The 18,844-nt window shown below is 42.4% G+C and overlaps 1 protein-coding gene across 5 annotated transcripts in view; it reads left to right on the top strand.

Moving 5' to 3' along the window:
• The window catches only part of susd1 (sushi domain containing 1), a 63,880-nt gene that overhangs the window by 37,245 nt on the left and 7,791 nt on the right, over positions 1–18,844 (top strand). For all 5 annotated transcript variants that reach the window (XM_062971846.1, XM_062971844.1, XM_008103422.3 and 2 more), the window contains 2 exons: positions 1,721–1,976; positions 10,281–10,320. In XM_062971846.1, the coding sequence (XP_062827916.1) occupies positions 1,721–1,976; positions 10,281–10,320 (296 nt within the window). The remainder of the gene's footprint in view (positions 1–1,720; positions 1,977–10,280; positions 10,321–18,844) is intronic.

Here is an 18,844-nt window from a genome sequence, read left to right as displayed (position 1 = left end):
ATCAGCTATCATTATGGTTTCCACCACCTATGGTTACATAATAAAAGCTTAATGGGTTAGAAACCTTTGCTTTTTCTAAGAAAATTGCTTTATAAAAAGTCTGGTTTAATATTTACTTTAATGGTTTCCTGGAGCTCTTCCTCAGTAGCACGATTCTGCCATTTGCGTGTAGGGCTGAAAGCACCATATTGCACTTAGGGTCAACTGCTAATAATGGTAATTGTCTTCCAGCTCTTTCCATACCTTCATGTCTATAACTAATAAAGAGGTATTACAGTTCATATTGAAGTGATAGCTACCAACCTTGATGGCTTGAAAGGGGAATGGGCAGATTGGGCTTTTTGATCCTATTAGTAATAATAACTAAATGCAGTCTTTGCTCTACATTCTCTAGAGTTGGAGGTTCAGGACTTCCACAAATGAACAAATTCTATTGTAGGTCCTCTAGTATGACTCCATATAATGTTGATTGTAGAGTTGTACCAAGGCTGGATCGACACCAGTTCAATGTAGTAAATCTGCATTCTGAAACTGGATTATATGGCAGTGTAGATCCAGCCCCAGAGATTCTTGGAGAGATTATATTAATCTGGTCCACCATAGCTTTATTGGAAATAACTACACCCAGTCTCTGGGCACATATCCCTTCGGAAATAAATGGCAATCATAACCTCATTGAAAAGGAAAAAAATGATGTCATATCTGTTTGGCAAATGTGAATCTCCATTAACATGTGGAGACCACCTTTTGAAAACCACTAGTCAAGAAAAGCATGACCTTCTTAGAAGTCAACCCTTTGAACAAGTGATATTTATAAGCATTAATGTAATGGCACATAGATAACTCAGCTGTTAAACTGAAGAACCATGTCTTTGAACTGTCAAAGACAAAGACATGCCACTACAAAAATATATTTGGTTAGCAGAGGATGGTTGTTTTTTTGAAGTTGAAATTCCAATTGCAATTGCAGTTGCCCAAAAGATATACACTCCCTTGAAACTCTTAGTGTAAAATATGTACTCATAGATAGAGGAAACAAAGTCTCCTTTGAAATATAACATATCTTGCTTACAAACATCTTGTATTAATTCACCATACAGGCACATTTCTTATTAAAGTTCAGTTGTAGATAGGATGCAGTTCTCTGTGTGTTGAGTACATTCTTAATCAGTACTCCATAATCTTTAGTATAGTTGTACTCACTGAAGTCCATAAGTCATACTTCTCTACTGAAGTCCAAACAGCAACATGCATCCACCTTCACTGAGGTCTAAAGTAGACACTGAACCCAAGATGGAGTCCTGAGTCTGAACATGCTCAGTACAATCACATGTCTGTAACCCTTCCCACACCAAAGAGGTACAGTCAACTGGCAAATTAACATACACATAGAATACGGGTTAGCAAATATATACATTAACAAATAAATAATGAAATGGTTGGGAGGTTGCAATTTCCAACAAGCTTTACCTGTAGTTCGCAAATATTTGCACTTTTACAAATGGAAGGGTCTGGATAATTTGGCTGCAAATTTACACTGTTGTTAACTGAAGATTGCATAATAATTCTGTACCACAGATTATGTTATTCTCTACAGTGTAACAAATGATTTAGTAATGACCAAGGGCTTTTAAACAAAGAGAATCTATACAGACATCAGAAAGACAATTAAATATGAATAGTCTCTGACAATACTTAATGCTTCCCTCTCTCTTTCCAGTTCTTACCAAGCAATTGTGATTCCTTGGAGTCCAAGATGCAGTTTTAATTGTTATTCCCTGACTAGTCTAACCTACTTTGGCAAAGGCACTGACTCAGAAGGCTACGTGGCAGCCGAATTCCCATCCCAGGTCATGGATGATGACGTGAAGTTTGTCCTTGGAGACAGGCTCTACTACGGGGAATATTACAACGCTCCCTTGAAACAAGGGAAAAGCTACTGCCTTATACTGAGGACTGTCAGTGAGTGGAATGGGGTAAGAGCGTTACTGCGTTACTCCATTTTTAACCCACCCTTCAAAAGGTTCCCAGAGTGGCTTCCAAAAAGCCAAACTGACAATGCAAATAACTGTAAAACAAGGATGTTAATGCACCATTCTATAGAGGGGTTTTAATCTGTGCTACAAAAGAAAGGGAAAATAATACAGTGCACCTTGTCTCATGGTACCTACCTCAACTTCATCTCATTACCTCTGCATCAAATCTTCATGATCAAACCCTCCCATGATCAAACCTTAGGAAATCAGATTCATCACCCCTCAAACAACTGTGGTCGGTCCTTCCCAAGCCTTGAAGCGATATGCATGCAAAAGGTGGCATTGTTGGACAATATAATATTCCTAGCATTCATTGCTCATCTAGATAAGTCCAATGTTATGGTCAAATTCCAGGGAATCATTGTTGAATGAATGACTCATTTCAGTTGTTTGATAAGACAGGACTTTGTTGCTCCCGAAGTACTATAAAACCCCTAATCCCCTAGCTTTAAATTCACCGTATGCCCTGGGTCAAGGTAGAACCTGCATTCCTTTTAATGTCTGGTTTCCAAATTCTTTTCGAGCCACCCACTCTCTGCAGATGAAGGAAGCTTAGTCTACTTTCAGAAATCCTTATCACATGAAAGGAGAGAGAGAGAGAGATGGGGGAACATATAGGTTATACATTAAAATAGGATTGGAAAATGGAAAGTTTTAATCTAAATTATCCTCTCAAGCACATCTACCAAATCCAGTTCATATATAGGGTTTACAGACAGAAAACTTTAGTGAACAATAGTTACTTGTTGTCTGGTTCTTTCTTAAAGTTTTTCACTGGATTCCAAGATACTATTTTCTTTACAGTTATGCACTCACTTCTCACTTACGAGTGTTGCAGTAGGGTAGGGAGTAGAAGGAATTACTATGGAATAGACCACTGCTGTGTAGAACAAGGCATTTAGTGTGTGGCAGCTTGTGGCTTTGATTTCTGTGGGCTAGTAAATATGATCTGGATTTTAGCCTACCATTTAAAAGATCTGTGGAAGGAGCTGAATTTATTTCGACATAAGGGTCCAGCAGCTTGGATAGTTCTTTTTAAGGCTCAAATCAAAACCCAGAGCAAATTCACTATTCTTTTTTTAAAAAAATATCAGAATATACAGTTAACAATTTTTCCAAAGATGCAATAATAAAGAACCAATATCTATAATGGGGAAATATATGGTACAGTATTTTGGGAAAAAATACATATATTTATCATCTTACTACAACTTATACATACCATTTTTGAGCATATTAGCATTTTGCATATTCTAAACTAACAATGAACAATGCTACCCACCTAGTTTTTACTTTTCCCCTCTTTAATTAATTAATTAACAGTATTTATATTCCGTCCTTCTCACTCTGAAGGGGACTCAGGGCAGACCACAATGTACATATACATGCCAAACATTCAATGCCATTAGACATACGGCACACACAGACAAAGACACAGAGGCTATTTAGCATTTTCCATCTTCTGGCTTCATGAGGGTATGCTCGATTCTGGTCACAGGAGGAGCTGCTGTTTCATCATCCACTGTGACATCGAGTCCTTGATGGAGTACTTCCTAATCTTCTGCATGCTGCTGAACATTTTTATGGTGACGTAAATTAGTTAAATTAGCCTCCTCGCATAAGCAGTCCCTAACTTTTCCTACGTGACAGATGCAACTGTCTTTTGGGTTGCTTACGTAAACCGCAAGCTAAGCTATTTAATGGTCAGGCACTCAATCTGACCCGAGCTTCGAACTCATGACCTCTCGGCCAGTAGTGATTTATTGCAGCTGGATATTAACCAGCTGCGCCACAGCCCGGCCCTTTAAACATATTATGCTTATAGTTCTATTTCAATTTTCTTTCCAATTATATATATTCTATTTTATTGTTATTCCCATATCCTCCCCTTTCTTTTTGTGCCACTTATTTAGTTTTCCCAAAATTTCATTATTTCTGTTGCAGGTTTGTTCCCCTTTCCTTCTTTTGCTCATTATAAGCTGCTCTTCCCTCTGATATTCAACATATTTTTTTTTGTTTTTAAACAGCTTACTCCCTATTTTGTGAGTCTTTCTAGAGCAGCCCAATCTTCTATTTCATGGATAGCAAAGATATTGTATAATAATTTTATATTGCATATTTTTGTTGTACTTTAATATCTTTAGATCTATCTATCTCCATCCATCCATTCATCCACTTACCTATCCACCCACAGGCACATATATGTACACATACATACATATAAACACACATACATGTGTACACACATAAAGACATATACAGGCATACACAGAGAAAAAATATACACATACATTCTCTCTCATACACACACACCGGCCCTTGTTATCCAGTAGGATTTGGTTTTAGAACTCCCCCACCGCCCTGTGAATATCAAAATTAATGGATGCTCAAATCTCATTGCATACAATGATGTAGTAACATGGTCTCCCTCAAACACAAGTAAAGATTTGCCTTTTGGAAGTAAAAATAAAGCATTTTCAAGCTGTAGATGGTTGGATCCATGGAAGCAGAATATGCAGATACCGAGGGCTGAGTGTAAGTAAAGGTAAAGGTTTTCCCCTGAAATCTAGTCATGTCCTTCTCTGGGGGTTGGTGCTCATCTCCATTTCTAAACCGAAGAGCCGGCATTGTCCATAGACACCTCCAAGGTCATATGGCTGGCATGACTGCATGGAGCGCCATTACCTTCCCACCAGAGCAGTACCTATTGATCTACTCACATTTGCATGTTTTAGAACTGCTAGGTTGGCAGAAGCTGGGGCTGATAGCAGGAGCTCACCTCGTTCCCCAGATTTGAGCCGCTGATCTTTTGGTCAGCAGTTCAGCAGTTTAACCTGCTGTGCCACTGGGTGTGTATATTTTCTTAAGTAAACATTAAAATAATGCAGACAACTCAAGAAGTTTGGTGCAGCGTCACCATTCTAACAAATTTTGGCACTTAGTACTTTTTATGTTATCTGATATGGTGAACCAGCAATTTCTTCCACAGTTTGCCAGGAACTAGTACCATCTTTGTGCCAATATTGGCACTGCATTCATAGCTATACAAATGGCCTAAGCTGCAGTAGTTCTCAGTTTAGGGTCTGGGGTGGGGCATGATGTGGAAACAATTATTTGATGCAATCTAAGTACCTTAAACCTGTGGTGTGGTGGGTTGGTCACAATATCCTGAAACACTCCATTTATTCTGGAGTCCTTCATTGCTCAGACCTTGGGCAAACCAACTCTCTCTCCGCCTCAAAGGAAAAGCAATGGCAAGTCTCTTCATGTCAAGAAGACTTGTGATAGGTTTGCCATAGGCTGGAAATTATTTCAAGACACACAGCAACAAATAACAACAATATCATGATTTCCTTGTTTTAATTTGAAGAATTTCTTGGTTCATGGTTTGGTGCCGCTTGTTTCATTTTAATCTCTGCCTCTCTCCCTCGCATGTCAGTGATACACATGAGTGCATGTGTAGATTGATTTGAATCACAGAGTGAAAAGGGAATGTTGATGTGATTAAACAATTGCATTAAGATTTCTTTTTGCTCTGTTGCGTAATTAATTTGTTCTTCCACCGGTGCGCTTCAGTAATCTGTAACAAAAGAGATGCCTGAATTGAAAACTGCAGCAGACTCCACCTGTGTAAAACAACAACAAAAAATGACAGGTTGCTAAAGAAATTGATGCTGCTCTGGGAAGAAATCAATTAACTCCTAAATCTGAGAAGAATTTTATGAACATCCTTAATTATGTTGGTTCACTTGTTTATGTATCATAGGCCAATATAGGCAGTATGTTTTTTCCCCCAAAAATCTATTGTGTGATACTTTTAATATTATACAGCATGTCCCTTGTTCATTGTGTTCCAGATTATTCAGTCGATTTTTGTATTTAGCTGCCCATGTTAATTCTTTCGTGAGTTTAGAAGCAGAGAGCTGTGAAATGACTTCTTTTTGCCTGAGAAAACTTTGGAGTTTTAACACAGCCAGCTGCACGGGCATAAGAAATCACTCTTGAAAAGGAGAGGGCTTTCCAAAACAGTTTGTGGCAGAATTTTCGATGGGTGATTGCCCTTCTGTATATAATGGTTACTATTATCCTTCTTTCCTCCCCTCGTTCCTATTGTGTCCTTTGTCTTGTGTGTTGTCAGAGGCTTTCATGGACGGAATCACTGGGTGGCTGTGGGTTTTTTGGACTGTATGGCCATGCTCCAGCAGCATTATCTACTGAAGATGCCAGCCACAGATCAGGTGAAACGTCAGGAGAGAATGCTACTGGATCATGGCCATACAACCCAAAAAACTCACAGCAAACCCTATATTTTTTATGTGTTGTCGAAGGCTTTCATGGCCGGAATTACTGGGTTGCTGTGGGTTTTTCAGGTTGTATGGCCATGTTCCAGCAGCATTGTCTCCTGAAGATCCCAGCCACAGATGCAGGCAAAACATCAGGAGAGAATGCTACTGGAACATGTCCATACAGCCTGAAAAACTCACAGCAACCCTATATTTATTTTGATTTATCTTCTATGCCTCTGGGCCCATTTAAATGGGCTGCATACTTTGAAGCTGATCTGGAGTGGGCTACTCTTGACTAGTGCTGCTGAGCTGGCTTGGTGGCTGGTGGATGTCCACACTGCCAGTCACCCAGTGGATGGATGAGGGCACACTGGATGGCCACCCTTAACATCTCCTTTGTGTCCTTGGCTTAGCGGCAATTGCTGGGCTTGAAATTTCCGGTGGTTGTTGCTCATCTAATCTATTGATGCTTGCCAAAGTGCCTGAGAAATCACTCTTCCCTTCTCCGATGGCTCTGACAGTCAAGCCAGTGTGAGTAGATGTGACGAACGATGAACCCCAGCAATTGTCGCTAAGCCAAGGACACGAGGGGCATAGCAAAGGCCCTCCTCTATCCTTGGGCCACCTGACCCCAGGTAAAGTGAGATTGGGTTGCTGTGAGTTTTCCGGGCTGTATGGCCATGTTCCAGAAGCATTTTCTCCTGATGTTTAGCCCACACCTATGGCAGGCATCCTCAGAGGTTGTGAAGTATATTGGAAAATAGGTCAGTGAGGTTTATATATCTGTGGAAGGTTCAGGGTGGGAGAAAGAACTTTTGTCTCCTGGAGGCAAGTATGAATGTTGCAATTAATCACCTTGATTAGTATTGAAAAGCCTTGCAGCTTCAAAGCCTGGCTGATTCCTAACTGGGGAATCCTTTGTTGAGAGGTGTTAGCTGGCCCTGATTGTTTTATGTCTGGAATTCCCCTGTTTTAAGAGAGTTGTTCTTTATTTTGTCTTGATTTTAGAGGTTTTTTTTAAAAAAAAATACTGGTAACCAGATTTTGTTCATTTCATAGTTTCCTCCTTTCTATTGCAATTGTCCACCTGCTTGTGGATTTCAATGGCATCTCTGTGTGGTCTGACATGGTGGTTGTTAGAGTGGTCCAGGATTTCTGTGTTTTCAAATAATATGCTGTGCCCAGGTTGGTTCATCAAAGTGAGATTGATTATGTGAACAGCTGCTGCCAGTTCCGAATATGAACAGGCGTAACTGTTTACACTGCCACAAAGTGTGGGTGAACTTCAGAGCTGCAGGGAAGCTCTGGTGCAGGCATGGACAAATTTCGGCCCTTAGGAATTGTAGGAGTTGAAGTCCAAAACACCTGGAGAGCCAAAGTTTGCCCATGTCTGCTCTGGTGCATCCCCCAACTTGGCCCGTGTAGATGGACTATTGGCAATTTTGCACCCAGTGGTTGTCCCTAAGTATCGGACACAAGGAACATCTCCTGTCCCCAGGCCACCCCAGCCCAGAGGAAGCAGGATGATTGCATGAACCTTTGTGGACAGTTACGGATCAGAATAATCTCCCGACTTTTTGTAACACGGGACATGGCTGAGTTAAGCAGCCTTGGTGGCCGTTAGGGCAAATGGGCTTCATGTAGACATTTCCTCCTACCTCACCTCTTTTGACTTGTGTAGATGGGCTCCTGGTATGTGTAGATGAATTATATCTAGCTTAGTCAGTTAGCTACAAAAGAACATGTCCCCTGGGCAACATCCTTGCAGACAGCCAATTCTCTCACACCAGAAGCAACTTTCTCAAGTCACTTCTCACACAAAAAAACCTCAAATACATTTATATTTATTCTTTGAACAAAGAATAGAATAAAATAAAATAACTTTTTGTCATTGTACATTGTACAGCAAAACTAAATGCCATTCCCAATCACATGTATGTGTAAATTGCAAAACAAAGCACCCATCCTTCCACTATACTTCATTCCTTGGTAGGGCTTTAAAGGTATCCATTATTTTTATAATAACTGAAGCAATTTTCATAAGATATATTCCGAGGCTCCACAAATGCTCTTAAAAACTTTTACAAACAAGATCCAATTTTTAAAATGTGGCACCATGTAAAATAAGACTTTTTTCCACAATGTTTTTTCCTATCAGTTCAGTCTCCTCTAAGTTTAAACTACTTGTTTTGGAGGCAGTTGAATCACATCAATGATGAATTTTCTTTCCTGTAGCATTGATTTTTTTTAAAGACATGAGACAGGAGAGCCTGAATCAGAAAAAAAGGCAAATGTCAGCACTACGGAAATTAGAAGCACATGTTGCTTATTTTATGGGTTGCCTAAAAAGCTACATTCTATAGTTTACCCACCTGCCTTGAAGTAAGACCAATTGCATTTTATGAGAATTTATGTCAAAGTAGATTAGTATATGATTATACTGTCAAACATTTCACTATAAGCAATTTGCTCAAGTTCCTGTAAAAACTTACTTTAGAATGGAACATAGGTTTCGTTTATGATCCTTGTTCACCGTCATCTTTGTCTTCTCCTTCCCATTTTTATTCCTCCTCTTCCTTGTTTCAAATAAATGGAGATCACTTTTATCTCCTTTAGGGCTGCACTGTTATAACACCCTATCTGAAAGTGAGGCTGGATCTACACTGTAGAATTATTGCAGTTTGGCACCACTTTAACTGCTATGGAATCATGAAAATTGTAGTTTGGTGAAGCACCAGAACTCTTTGGCACAAAAAGCTAAAGAACCTGTAAAACTACAACCCCATAATTCCATAGCATTGAGCCATGGCAGTTAAAGTGATGCCAAACTGGATTAATTTTACAGTGTGGGTGTACCCTAAGTTATATGATTTGCAAGACTATAAGAAACTGATGCATGCTAGGTTCTCGATTGAGGTGGGCAGACCAATCCAGATGTTGCTGAAGGTCTTAGTATTACACTATGTAACAAAATGTGAAAAAAACTGTTCCTGGTTTGAAAGTCTTATTCCTGTTTATTTGTGTGGTACTTACTTTGAAAGTAGTTGTTATACTCCAGAAACTTTGTTTTTCTGGCTGCCATGAACTATGATGACTTGGTTGAGACTATGAAATATTCATTGAAAAACTATAGTAAAATGTGCTACAGGATGTCCCGCAACAACAAAGTTTTTGCAGTTTAATAAACTCTTTCCATGTTTTTATGGTAGAACCAATTAGGAAATGACATTTATAACTCAGAAACAAAAATTGTGTTACATAGATTCACTAGAAGTTATGTTGGCCGTGGTTGTTGCAATCTGACAACCTCTAAAGAATTGCACAATTCTTATCTCTGGTCTTGATACACAGTGGCTAATTCCATATTTCCAAAGGAGCTTTGCAAGGTGTTTTTTTCAGCAGAATATTTTTGAAGGTCATTTCAATATACAGCATGGGAGATGAAATACGGGTATACCCATATACACATACAGTTTGTCCAAGATCTTGGGTCAGTGTAGTACAGTACTTTGATTATACAAGTATTATGTGATATTGTTTTGGCAACCATGTCTGAACCGTAGTACTTTAGACTGCACGTGGATGCTCATAATCCTGAATACCCTCAAAGAAAGGAGGGAAGCAAGCAAGCAAGCAAGCAAGTCCTAATGATAGAAAACTAAGATATTATAGAAAGCTAAGCTCCTTGATCTTTTTTCTGTTTGGAGTAGCATTCAACAATATTAGCCACCACTGTTGAATCACATATGGGCCTAGATCCAAAAAACTGCTTCCAGATGGAGTCTTATTCTTGAATCAATGAGATTTGGATAAGTGTTGACTTAACTGATCCAGTAACTGACCTAGTAGGTCTACTCTAATTAGGATTGAGGCTGTTGTAGCTTTATGAACTCAAGGAGAACTAGGACCTTTGAAAAACAATGGTGCAGACTTGTGTTTTCTTTTCTTGTTTTTCCAGGTGAAAACACAATCCTGTGTGACCTGGGCCCAAATAAAAGGTAGGTTTTCACCGATTGGGAAGGTTGTAACTGCTAACTACTTCAACTATAAAAGAAAAGTGAAATGTGCACAACTGATTAATTCATAGGTTGCATTACAAAACTAGCATCATTAGAGATATGAAAACTTGAAAGGGTGACCTGCCCCCTCCGTAAGATAGATAAGAGAGATTAAAATACTTTTAAAGCAGTGCATAAAAACATATTCCCTACGGTTGCAGTGGCCACACTGCTTTTTGTCTGGATTAGTAGTCAAGCAGCATTTTTATGACAATGTTGGGAGAGAACTTCCAAAAGTAACAAAGTGTGGAGCATTTTTGTTATGATTGAGCCTCATGGCTCTGTTACTGACAGACGTGGGCGTAAGACTCCTCGAGAGTCAGATACTCTCGAGGAGCGAGAGAGAAAAAGACTGCGAGACATATTTGCAGCACCATCTGACGAGGAGTCTTTCGAAGGGTTTACGGAGAGAATGGAGGAGGGGCTGGTTAGCTCAGAGGAGGATGAGATGGATTGGACTCGGGTAAGGGAGGAAGTGGGTGCCACTGGCCATGATGGGACAGAAGATGAATGGGGACCTTCAGGATTAGACCCATGGTTTAGCTGGAGGGATGGGACGGGATCCACAGCTGGAGATGCTGTTGGGCGTAGTCAGAGGTGTTCCAGCTCTGACGAGGAAAGTGATGAGGAAACGCCCGGGTTAAGGAGGACAGCTGACAGTGATGAAGATTTGTAACTGGCATAAAATGGGGCTTGAGAGCAATTGCAAATTGCGTTGGGCAAGGTAATCTGGGCAAACGCTTGGGATCCGTGTGTGTGTGGGACGCTTCCCTGAAGACTTGTGTGCTTTCCTGTGCTGTGACCTTGACCTTCCGTCGTCTTCTTGACGGACGCCATCTCCTGCTTTGAGAACTCGGACTGAACTGACCACGGCTTGTCTTCCCCCCTTCTTGGACTTGGAAAAACTACAAACGTCTGCTTCTGGCTTTGATCTACGGAACGGAACTGGTCTACTCAACTGCTACAATCCCTGGCTGATTTACTCGTGTTGGAGATCCTGTCTGCTGTGTGTGTGGGGGAGCGACGCAAGTTACTCTAAGCACAGTGTTGGCAGCAGAGAGGAATCTGCTGCCAATTAGTTGCATTCTTTGTATCTTTTGTTCCTTGGCTTTCGTTTCGTTTATACCCAGGCTGAAGCAAGCAGTTTGTTTTTACCCGGATTAAACTCCGGTTTAATCCGGTTTATCTTTTGAACATTTACTTTTGCCCCTTTTTGCTCCTAAAGGCAAAAACTGCCTGGCCCTTGTGTTTTACGGGCATTTTTGAGTTCTGTAATCTAATAAACTCTGTTACTTTGAATCTTGTGGCGTTCTGTCCTTGACAGATTGCCCAACGCCCATAAAAAGTTTATTGCAGCAATAAACCCGTCAGGAAGACGATGGATGAGTTAAGGGCCAAAGTAGACCAATTGCAAACGGCTTTTACCGTTATCCAAACAGCTCAGGCTGTGAAAGGACATGTTTTGACTCCTGAACGCTTTGACGGAACCAGGTGCAAGTTGCCAACCTTTTTGGCACAAGTGGAGCTTTATTTTTCTCAGCTCAGTGCTCATGCTTTTCCTACAGACACTAGCAAGGTGGCCTTTATTTTGAGTTTGTTGACCGGTCCCGCAGGACAATGGGCCACTAATTTAATTTTGGGAAATGACCCAGTCAAGGACAATTTGAATAATTTCAAAAAGTTGTTAACTGATACTTTTGGGGATCCTCTCCGCACGGAGAACGCTGGGTGGGCTCTGTATCGGTTGAAACAGGGAAAGGGGACTGTTTTGGATTACTTAAATAAGTTTAACCTGTATCGCCACCAGCTGGATTGGGGGGAAAATGCATTCATGCTTTTATTTACTGCCGGGTTAAGTGATATGCTCCAGGATGAATTAGCACGCTTGGAGCCGGCTGAAAGCTGGGACGCCTTAGTAGCTAAGGTGCTGCGTTTAGACGCAAGGTTCGAGGCTCGTAAACACTCAAAAGCAATGTGTGCGCCACCCATGCATGTAACCAGGGCACCTGTGGTGATGGGGGAAGAGCCCATGGAGCTTGGGGTCTTTAAAAAGCTGTCTACAGAGGAAAAGAGCCGTAGGAGGCAGCTGGGCTTGTGTTTGTACTGTGGGAATGCTGGGCATTTTGCCAAAAATTGTAATGTGAAACCTTCCCAGCTTTCGGGAAAAGGCCAGCCCTAGTGCGACGTGAGTCCAACGCACTAGGGCTCCTCAAGCAGTCAACTGAGGGGAGGAAGCATGTTTTCGTACCCATTACATTATCTGTTGGGGGAAGGGAACTTGTTTCTACTTTGGCACTGCTGGACTCAGGGGCTACGGTCTCCTATGTAGATATTGAGTTTGCTAAGAAGCATGGCATTCCTAGAGTGCGCAAGGCATGCGACGTGTGGGTGGAAGGAGCAGATGGGAGACTGCTGGAGACTGGGGTGGTTAACCATGAAACCTCAGCAGTAACGTGGGAGGTGCAGGGAGTAACGGGAACGTTTGTGTGGGATATTACGAGCTTGCCTAGATATGATGTGATCCTGGGGATGGATTGGCTAGCTGTAGTAAACCCACATGTAGATTGGGCAACACGTAAAGTGATCTTAAAGAGGCAGGATTGTTGCACTCTAAATGTTACTCATTCTGATATGGAGGGAGTGCCTGCTGAGTATGGGGAGTTCTCTGATGTATTTTGTAAAAGAGAAGCGGACAAATTACCACCGCACAGGCCATATGATTGCGCCATCAAGTTGGCAGAAGGTGCGAAACTGCCAGCAGGGAGGCTGTATGCCTTGACTGTACCGGAAAGGCAAGCTTTGCGGGAGTTTCTAGATGAAAATTTAGCCAAGGGGTTTATTCGCCCATCTAGTTCTCCAACTGCGGCACCGGTATTCTTTGTAGCCAAAAAGACTGGGGAACTTAGGTTGGTCTGCGATTATCGGATCCTAAACAAATACACCATTCGGGATAGGTACCCGCTGCCTTTAATCTCGGAACTGTTATCAAGGGTGCAAGGGGCTAAGGTCTTTACCAAGCTTGACCTGCGGGGGGCCTATAACTTAATCCGTATACGGGAAGGGGATGAATGGAAGACGGCATTTAACACGTGTTTCGGATGCCACGAGTTCCGAGTCATGCCTTTTGGGCTTTGTAATGCTCCTGCGGTATTCCAGAGGTTCATGAACGATGTGTTCAGGGACCTAATTGACCAATTTTTAGTGATTTATTTGGATGATATCTTGATTTTTTCTAAGGACGAGAAAGAACATCGTCAACATGTCAAGCAGGTTCTGCACCGACTGCGGGCTAATGGGCTTTTCGCCAAGGCTTCCAAGTGCGTCTTTCATGTGCCTGAAGTGGAGTTCCTAGGTCATGTAGTGTCAGGTAGGGAACTTAAAATGGACCCACATAAGGTTGACGCCGTCAACTCATGGCAGGAGCTGAAGACTAAGAAGGATGTACAAAGGTTCTTGGGTTTCGCTAATTACTACCGGGAGTTTATTCCGAATTTTGCAAAGCTCACGGTACCTTTGACGCAGCTTCTGCGCAAGAAACAGCCATTTGTGTGGGGGCGGGAAGCTCACGAGGCGTTTCTACAATTAAAGTCTAGTTTTCAATCGGACAACATACTAACCCATCCTGATGTTGACAGACCGTTCGTGGTAGAAGCGGACGCTTCTAGCTACGCGTTGGGGGCTGTATTGTCTCAGAAGGATTCCTCAGGGACCTTGCGTCCCTGTGGATTTTACTCGCGGCAACTAACACCCTTCGAGCAGAACTATACCATATGGGAGAAGGAGTTGTTGGCGATTAAGGTGGCGTTTGAGGTGTGGCGGCACTGGCTTGAAGGGGCACGGCACCAGATCGTGGTCAGATCTGATCACAAGAACTTAGAGCACTTGCAAACAGCAAAGAAGTTAAACCAGCGTCAAATCCGCTGGGCTTTGTTTTTCTCCAGGTTTAACTTCAAGGTGCAGTTCGTGGAGGGGAAGGCAAACTTGCGGGCCGATGCTTTATCCCGCAAGCCGGAATTTAAGACCAATGAGCAGGTAGTATGTCAGACCATCTTGCCTACTGCCTCTCTGTGTGTTGTAGATAATGAGCTTGGGTTACATGACCAGATCCTTGAGGCTCAGAAGGATGATGTATGGACTCAGGAGCAACTGATGCTGCTCTCTGCAGGTAACCGTACCATACTGCCGCATCTTCAGGATCAAGACGGGGTATTGGTGCGTAGGGGGCAGGTTTACGTACCAGTAGGGACCCTCAGGTTGGAGGTGATTAGAGCCCACCATGACAAACCCATGGCTGGGCACTTTGGCAGGTTCAAGACCGTACAGCTTATCACCAGGAGCTACTGGTGGCCAAAGATGCGGCAAGACATTCTGCGCTTTTGTGACAGCTGCGCCGTTTGTCAGCAGAGTAAGACGCCTGTTGGGCGCCCTAGAGGGTTGTTATCGTCTTTACCTGTTCCGGAGAGGCCATGGCAAATCATTTCCATGGATTTTATTTCAGATTTGCCTAAGTCTGGGGGTTATACTTGTATTTGGGTGGTGGTGGATTTATTTAGTAAACTGGCTCATTTTATTCCTTGTTCAACCATTCCGGCGGCCCCTACGTTGGCCTTACTATTTACAAAGCACATCTATCGTTTGCACGGAGCACCCGAGGTGATTATTTCAGATAGGGCTCCGCAATTTGTGTCACGCTTTTGGAAACACTTCCATGAGTGTTTGGGGACTAAGTTAAACGTGTCTTCAGCTTTCCATCCGCAAACGGATGGACAGTCGGAACGGGTTAATGGGCTCTTAGAGCAGTATTTGCGTTGTTTTTGTTTAGATCAACCCACGGCTTGGGTAAAGTGGTTACCGGTGGCGGAATTTGCTTACAACAATGCGGTGCACACGTCTAGTCAGCATACGCCATTTGAGCTAACTTATGGTTTTCACCCACGGGGAGGTGTGGCGCCGTCGACCAATGTGGTCTCTTCGGACCCTGTGTACCGCTCTTCGGAAATGGCTGCATTGCATGATGTTGCCCGTCGCTTACTGTTGGAAGCTAAGGCAACGCAGAAGACTCAGGCTGACCGCCACAGGCAGGCAGGGGAGGAGTTGGAAGAAGGGGATTTGGTGTGGTTATCTTCCAAACATATTAAACAGGCTGGGGGAAAGTTTGCGCCTCGGTATTTGGGTCCCTTTCCTATCGTTAAAAAGATTTCTTCTGTTGCGTTTCGTTTGCGTTTACCGTCTAGTTTAAAGGTCCATCCAGTCTTTCATCGTTCGCTGTTGAAACTTGATACCTCTAGTCGTCGTGGTGCTATAGCGGAGGGTATCACTGCCACTTCTCCGCCATCGGGGGAGGAGGCCTTTGTGAGAGGGGATAGTGTTATGATTGAGCCTCATGGCTCTGTTACTGACAGACGTGGGCGTAAGACTCCTCGAGAGTCAGATACTCTCGAGGAGCGAGAGAGAAAAAGACTGCGAGACATATTTGCAGCACCATCTGACGAGGAGTCTTTCGAAGGGTTTACGGAGAGAATGGAGGAGGGGCTGGTTAGCTCAGAGGAGGATGAGATGGATTGGACTCGGGTAAGGGAGGAAGTGGGTGCCACTGGCCATGATGGGACAGAAGATGAATGGGGACCTTCAGGATTAGACCCATGGTTTAGCTGGAGGGATGGGACGGGATCCACAGCTGGAGATGCTGTTGGGCGTAGTCAGAGGTGTTCCAGCTCTGACGAGGAAAGTGATGAGGAAACGCCCGGGTTAAGGAGGACAGCTGACAGTGATGAAGATTTGTAACTGGCATAAAATGGGGCTTGAGAGCAATTGCAAATTGCGTTGGGCAAGGTAATCTGGGCAAACGCTTGGGATCCGTGTGTGTGTGGGACGCTTCCCTGAAGACTTGTGTGCTTTCCTGTGCTGTGACCTTGACCTTCCGTCGTCTTCTTGACGGACGCCATCTCCTGCTTTGAGAACTCGGACTGAACTGACCACGGCTTGTCTTCCCCCCTTCTTGGACTTGGAAAAACTACAAACGTCTGCTTCTGGCTTTGATCTACGGAACGGAACTGGTCTACTCAACTGCTACAATCCCTGGCTGATTTACTCGTGTTGGAGATCCTGTCTGCTGTGTGTGTGGGGGAGCGACGCAAGTTACTCTAAGCACAGTGTTGGCAGCAGAGAGGAATCTGCTGCCAATTAGTTGCATTCTTTGTATCTTTTGTTCCTTGGCTTTCGTTTCGTTTATACCCAGGCTGAAGCAAGCAGTTTGTTTTTACCCGGATTAAACTCCGGTTTAATCCGGTTTATCTTTTGAACATTTACTTTTGCCCCTTTTTGCTCCTAAAGGCAAAAACTGCCTGGCCCTTGTGTTTTACGGGCATTTTTGAGTTCTGTAATCTAATAAACTCTGTTACTTTGAATCTTGTGGCGTTCTGTCCTTGACAATTTTGGTTTTTTTAGATTGAGCTGAGTCTACCAGACCACATTGTTTCTGCAGTATTTAGGCAAAGTATTTGTATAATGGCGCTCCATGCAGTCATGCCAGCCACATGACCTTGGAGGTGCCTTTGGACAACGCCGGCTCTTTGGCTTAGAAATGGAGATGAGCACCCAGAGTTGGACACAACTAGACTTAATGCCAGGGGAAAACCTTTGTCTTTACCATTTGTATAGCACAGATGATGATTCCCTTGCTTGATACCACCATCAGATAACTGCAATTTTTTCATCTAACAAAATAAACCAGCAAGGCCTGAAAATATGCATAATGAGCCAAGTGCTTTTTATGTAACAGTACAGTCCTATACTTCCTTGCAGATTTTAATGTTTTTATATTTTTAGGTTTTAAATTAAATTATATTATATTGTATTGTATTTTAGAGAAACAGCAGGATACACATAATAATAACGACGACGACGACGACGATGATGATGATGATGATGATGATGATGATGATGATATGTTGTTGTTGTTGAAGGCTTTAATGGCCAGAATCACTGGGTTGCTGTGAGATGTCCGTGCTGTATGGCCATGTTCCATAAGCATTCTCTCCTGATGTTTCGCTCACATCTATGGCAGGCATCCTCAGAGGTTGTGAGGTCTGCTGGAAACTAGACAAATGGGGTTGATATATCTGTGGAAGGTCCAGGGTGGGACAAAGAACTCTTGTCTGTTGGAGGCATACGTAGGGACCACCAAACACAGTGCCCAAACATGAATTAAGGAGCATGACCAATTCAACTGGAGAAGTCAGCCATAGCAAAACACTTGATGAACCAACCTGGACACAGCATATTATCTGAGAACACAGAAATGCTGCACCACTCTAACAACCACCATGTCAGACTACACAGAAAAGCCACTGAAATCCACATGCATGTGTACAATTTCAACAGAAAGGAGGAAACCATGATTAATAGCAACATTGACACTTGCCTCCAAGAGACAAGAATTCTTTCTCCCACCCTGGATCTTCCACAGATATATAAACCTCCCTTGTCCTAGTTTCCAATATACCTCATAACCTCCGAGGATGCCTGCCATAGGTGTGGGTGAAACGTCAGGAGAGAATGCTTCTGAAACATGGCCATACAGCCTGGAAAACTCAGAGCAACTCAGTAATAATAATAGTTGTAATAATGGTAATAATAATAAAAATAATGTCTCCTTAGATGCAGTGTTACTTCAATTCAGGTGTTAGTTACAGTTAAATATATAATTACCTAAAGCACAGATTGAAACAGATTTGATATTTTTAAAATAGTGAAAAACTTAATATTTTTTCAATGTAAGTACTGTATTATTCCAAAAAATTGAATTCTTGGGTAGTAGAGACATTTGTATACCGCTTCCAAATTCCCAGAATTTTTACATCTCTGCATTGGATAACAAAACCTTGACGTTGTCAGTCACCTGGTTGATGTGTTGAGCAATAGATGTTCCCTGGTATGACTCAATTCCTGAGCGAGGACACAGATGGCATCAGAAAGCGTGCCAAGAGTATGCTACAGCTGCTCCTTTGTAGCTGTATTTATCTCTACCTTTTGAGCTTGCAAACAATACTGGGTTTCCAGGCATTGTTTGTGTCTCTTTCTCTCTGACTTTCATCAGATGTCATGGTTGAAAAGCAAACATAATGCCTAGCATGCAAACCCCATGATTAAGCCCAAGCACTCAGCAAAATGTTATATTCCTTTTTTCCTCCTGATGTCATACGCATTAGATTATATATATTTTGAGCTTATAAATAGTGCTATCTTTTGCCTCAAGGGAACTGTACCTATATTTGTTCAAAAGTACATAGCACATTGTCATTTTCCTCCTCTTGTTCTTAGATCATGATAACTTTATTGCTAGCTTGTGTCATCTACATTGTAAACTCTTGTCTGCTCCAAGTCTTTATTATGAGACAATTTCGCAAGCGCCAAGCCCTGAATGAATTCACTGAGTACAGGTCATTGTGCACGACAGTGGTCA

Source organism: Anolis carolinensis, chromosome 2, assembly GCF_035594765.1.
Source record: "Anolis carolinensis isolate JA03-04 chromosome 2, rAnoCar3.1.pri, whole genome shotgun sequence".
NCBI lineage: Eukaryota > Metazoa > Chordata > Lepidosauria > Squamata > Dactyloidae > Anolis > Anolis carolinensis.
This window is presented reverse-complemented; position numbering and strand designations above follow the sequence as displayed.